The sequence below is a fragment of the Anneissia japonica genome, unplaced genomic scaffold, assembly GCF_011630105.1.
Source record: "Anneissia japonica isolate Jap-2015-1 unplaced genomic scaffold, ASM1163010v1 scaffold16462_len8920_cov94, whole genome shotgun sequence".
NCBI classification, from domain to species: domain Eukaryota; kingdom Metazoa; phylum Echinodermata; class Crinoidea; order Comatulida; family Comatulidae; genus Anneissia; species Anneissia japonica.
Window position 1 is genome coordinate 1 of NW_022733916.1, and position 4,679 is coordinate 4,679.

Here is a 4,679-nt window from a genome sequence, read left to right on the forward strand (position 1 = left end):
CGGGGGCCTTGGTCTATAGGCCTAGGTTGACTGAACTTTAATATTTTTTAAAGCATTAGAGTTAACATAAGTCTAAAATTTTAGAGAAAGAAATGATATACATACCTGTATACGTACTATTTTGAATTAAAACACCCTGTAAATGCGTGTGTTTACAGTCATAATTCGGATGAATTCCAAAATGGCGTATTTAGAAATTGGTTTAAAAATCTACGCTGGTTCCCGGCGTTTGAAGCTGTTCCAGTATAGTAATTAAACTGTTGTAATCTGGTTGTATATACAATATACAGGACGGCATAAGCCAGATTAGGATGATATAACCCTCGCATATTACATTTTACAAGGACAGTCACCAGTCCTACATATATGAATATGATGACAGTAGAATAATGGGGTGCGTATCTGCTTCAGCTGCTGCACCGCCTGCAATATCATCAGTTTCTCTGAAACTTCCACCCTACTGGCCCAATGATCCAACATTATGGTTCACACAGGTTGAGGCACAGTTTACAACCAGGCATATCACGGTGGACGCTACGAAGTACGCGTATTTGGTGGGCTCCTTGCAACCGGAGATAGCCAAAGAAGTGTGCGATCTCCTACTTCACCCGCCACAGGACAATAGGTACGTACAATTAAAGAAGGCATTAATAAAACGGACATCTGACTCCGATCAAAAGCGTCTCCGACAACTTTTGACAGCGGAGGAGTTAGGAGATCGAAAACCCTCCCAATTATATCGCAGGATGTTGCAACTGCTCGGCGACCGAACCCTGGAACCAACAATTATGAAGCAGTTGTTGTTAAGTCGTCTTCCAGCCAATGTTCAGTTAATTTTGGCTTCTGCAAAAGATCAACTAGATATGCCAGGCCTAAATATTGGAGGTAACTGCCACCTCCCCAATATCTGTGCCACCGCCGACTGTTTCTTCCGTCCACCCAGAGGAACTGCCCTCACAATCTGCCACAATTCACACACTTCAATAGCAGATTCAACAATTGACCCAACAATTTGAATCTTGGCAAGCGGATCAACGATCTCGACCCAGAAGCGGAAGCCGAAATCGCAGTCGATCATATGGTCGCAATCGCTCTTCATCGCGCAATCGCTCTTGACGATCAGCCGATTTTGTTGGTACCATTTGAAATTTGGTGATAATGCACGCAAATGTCTTCCACCGTGTTCGGGAAACGCCAACGCCAACAACTAAAATCGACGAACGTTGCTGGCCATCCTGTAAGTCGCCTTTTCTTTATCACGAACAAGTTTTCTAACCAACGCTTCCTCATCGACACTGGGGCAGAAGTTAGCGTTGTTCCACCAACTCGACATGAACGTAAAAACAGGCGACATGATTATAACTTAAACGCGGCTAACAATTCATCGTTTGCAACATACGGACACCGTTGAATTACTCTTGATCTGGGATTACGTCGCAAATCTTCATGGATTTTTGTGATTGCGGATGTGTCGCACCCCATTATGGGCGCCGATTTTCTACGACATTTTGGACTCCTTGTCGACATGACTCACCATCGACTAGTGGAAACAACAACCAATTTAAGTATTCAGGGTATACTTTCGAAATGCCCACCACTCAACCTTATGTTCAACACAGTCGTGGGTAAGTCCAACTTTGATAACATTCTTTCAGAGTTTCCTTCAATAACACGCCCATGTTATCAGGAGGCGTCTCTGAAACATGATGTAACAAACCACATTACAACCAACGGCACTCCAATATCTGCACGTCCCCGGTGCCTTGCGCCCGACCGTTGCAAGATCGCACAACATTAATTTGAACATATGATGCAGCTTGGTATAATCCGCCCCTCTGACAGTAACTGGTCGTCACCCCTGCACATGGTTGCAAAGAAAACCCCTGGAGATTGGCGTCCTTGTGGTGATTATCGTGCACTCAACAATGTCACTCTTCCTGATCGGTATCTTATACCTTACATGCAAGATTTTACATCCACATTACATGGTGCAACCATTTTCTCTAAAATTGATCTCGTCAGAGCATATCACCAAATCCCTGTCGAGCCCAGCGATGTACCAAAAACCGCTATAACTACCCCATTTGGTTTGTTAGAGTTCGTTCGCATGCCTTTTGGATTACGCAACGTCGCACAAACTTTTTAACGATTTATCGATCAAGTGACACGCGGACTTGATTTTTGTTATGCATATATAGACGATTTGCTTGTTGCAAGCTCTAATGTCCAGGAACACGAAAATCATTTGCGTCAATGTGTCAATTGTTTACTCGCCTCAATGAGTATGGTGTTGTTCTTTATCCGGCAAAATGCCAATTTGGAATTTCATCATTGGAATTCTTAGGACACCATGTGGATGCCAAAGGTATCCGACCACTTCAAACAAAAGTTGACGCGATACAACAATTTCCACAACCAAAGACATTACGCAAACTCCGCGAATTTCTTGGACCTAATTTTTACCGTCGATTTATACCTCAATGAGATCAGCTGAGATCTTACAAACTGTTACAGCTTTACTTGTAGCAAGAGATAAGAAACAAGATCTCATTTGGACTGACGCAGCATTGACTGGATTCACAAACGTAAAAATCGCCCTTGCTAACGCTACACTCCTAACCCACCTACAGCCAGATGCACCCTTGTGTATTATGGTAGATGCTTCGGATATGCCTATAGGAGGTATTTTGCAGCAACGCATTGACGACAATTGGCAACCGATCTCTTTTTACTCTCAAAAACTTAAACCAGCAGAGACACGATACAGCACGTTTGTTCGTGTGCTTTTGGCAGTGTATATCTCAGTTAAACATTTCCGTCATTCTCTTGAAGGACGCTCATTTCACATCTTATCTGATCACAAGCCACTCGTTTACGCCTTTCGCGCTAAAGCTGATCGTCACTCTCCACGTGAAATTCGTCATCTAGACTTTATCTCCCAATTCACGACTGATTTACGTCATGTAAGCGGCAAAGATAATGAACTGTGCAAACTACGTGAATCATCATCATCACTTAAACTCCGACCATTTCCAATTGCAACTTCAGACTCAACGATTCTTTGCGATGTTTTCAACGGGTAATCCTCGCCCATATGTTCCATTAGACTTTCGTCGCATAATTTTTAACACTCTTCATTCGCTATCTCATCGTGGTATTCGAGCAACTCAACGTTTAATTACGGAGCGTTTTGTATGGCCAAGTATAAACCGTGATGTACGCCGATGGTCTCAAAACATGCATTCAGTGTCAGCGCTCCAAAGTACACCGACACACAGTCTCACCGTTGTCTACTTTTTCCACACCTGATGCTCGTTTTGACCATGTCCACATTGACATTGTCGGACCTCTTCCACCCTCCAATGGTTATAGTTATTTACTGACTTTTATTGATCGCAGAAACTTCCGCACGCGTTTTTGTTGATCGCTGGATTTCTTCATTCGGGGTACCTTCCACAATAACCACGGACCGAGGTCGACAATTCCAATCTACATTATTTCAATCACTAACACGATTACTTGGAACCAAACAAATTCGTACAACTGCATACCATCCGATGGCAAATGGACTTGTTGAACGATTTCATCGCCATTTGAAAGCCTCTCTCAATGCATACAATGACCCTACAAAGTGGACTGAACATTTACCCATTGTACTTCTAGGAATTCGCACTGCACTTAAGGAAGATCTTGGACATTGTGCGGCAGAGCTTGTGTATGGTACTACATTACGATTATCAGGACAATTTTTTGATAAACATTCTGAACTTACTGAATATTCTAATTATGTGCATAGATTACGTGATATAATGAGTAATTTTTATCCCACTCCAACCCGCACCAATCCTAATCGTAAATCTTACATCAGTCAGGATTTACTAACTTGTACTCATGTGTTTGTTCGTAGAGATTCCGTTCGTAAACCATTACATCATCCTTACGATGGCCCCTTTAAAGTTTTACGAAGAGCCGACAAACACTTTGTTCTTGACATAAACGGTCGTCGAGACACTGTCAGAATTGACCGCCTAAAAGTAGCACATTTGGATACGGTTACAGCAAACACACCCACCTCCACCCTTGGGCCTAACAATTCACCACAGTTAACAGCCCATGCTCAGGTAGACCCATCCACCTACACCTCCCAGAACTACACGATCCGGTAGACGTGTTCATTTTCCTGACCGTTTCTTATCGTTCAATCGTTAACTTTTTCACTGGTAGGGGGCTCCTGTAGCAGTACTACCATCTGTAAATTTGTATATAGGATCTGTGTGTAAATAATACCTTGCATTATTAACTAATATCCCAACTTCATGGGTTATACACCAAGCTTAGGAAGATCATTTACCTTAAGGTCATTTGCCTTAATTCAAGTGACAACACATCATTTGGGAATGTTGATGAGTTTCCCAGGTCCTAGACAAGGACAGGCAACTACTAATCCTTATTGGTCAGATGGTATGAAAGGTGATGCTATATCACATACATTTGTACTTTTACAGACACTCCTCAGTTTGTCCTCCCTGAGTACACATTACTTTCGCTTTCTATCAATTTGTATATATCATCAACTTGTTTCTCAATGTTTTTGTAAATACGCTTTTCACTTGGAATAAATTGTACAGTTCTACATATAAATTAGTGTGGTGTATTTTTATCATCTCATCGTACACTTA

At 42.2% G+C, this 4,679-nt stretch overlaps 2 protein-coding genes across 2 annotated transcripts; both read left to right on the plus strand.

Moving 5' to 3' along the window:
• The first annotated feature begins 389 nt into the window (after positions 1–389).
• LOC117116276 lies at positions 390–1,016 on the plus strand. Its single transcript, XM_033260283.1, has one exon. It carries the CDS (start codon positions 390–392, stop codon positions 1,014–1,016), a length of 627 nt encoding a protein of 208 aa, XP_033116174.1.
• Positions 1,017–3,557: 2,541 nt separating this feature from the next.
• Positions 3,558–4,166, plus strand: LOC117116277. The gene has a single exon (XM_033260284.1). The coding sequence runs from the start codon at positions 3,558–3,560 to the stop codon at positions 4,164–4,166; it is 609 nt and encodes a 202-aa protein (XP_033116175.1).
• Positions 4,167–4,679: the final 513 nt, after the last annotated feature.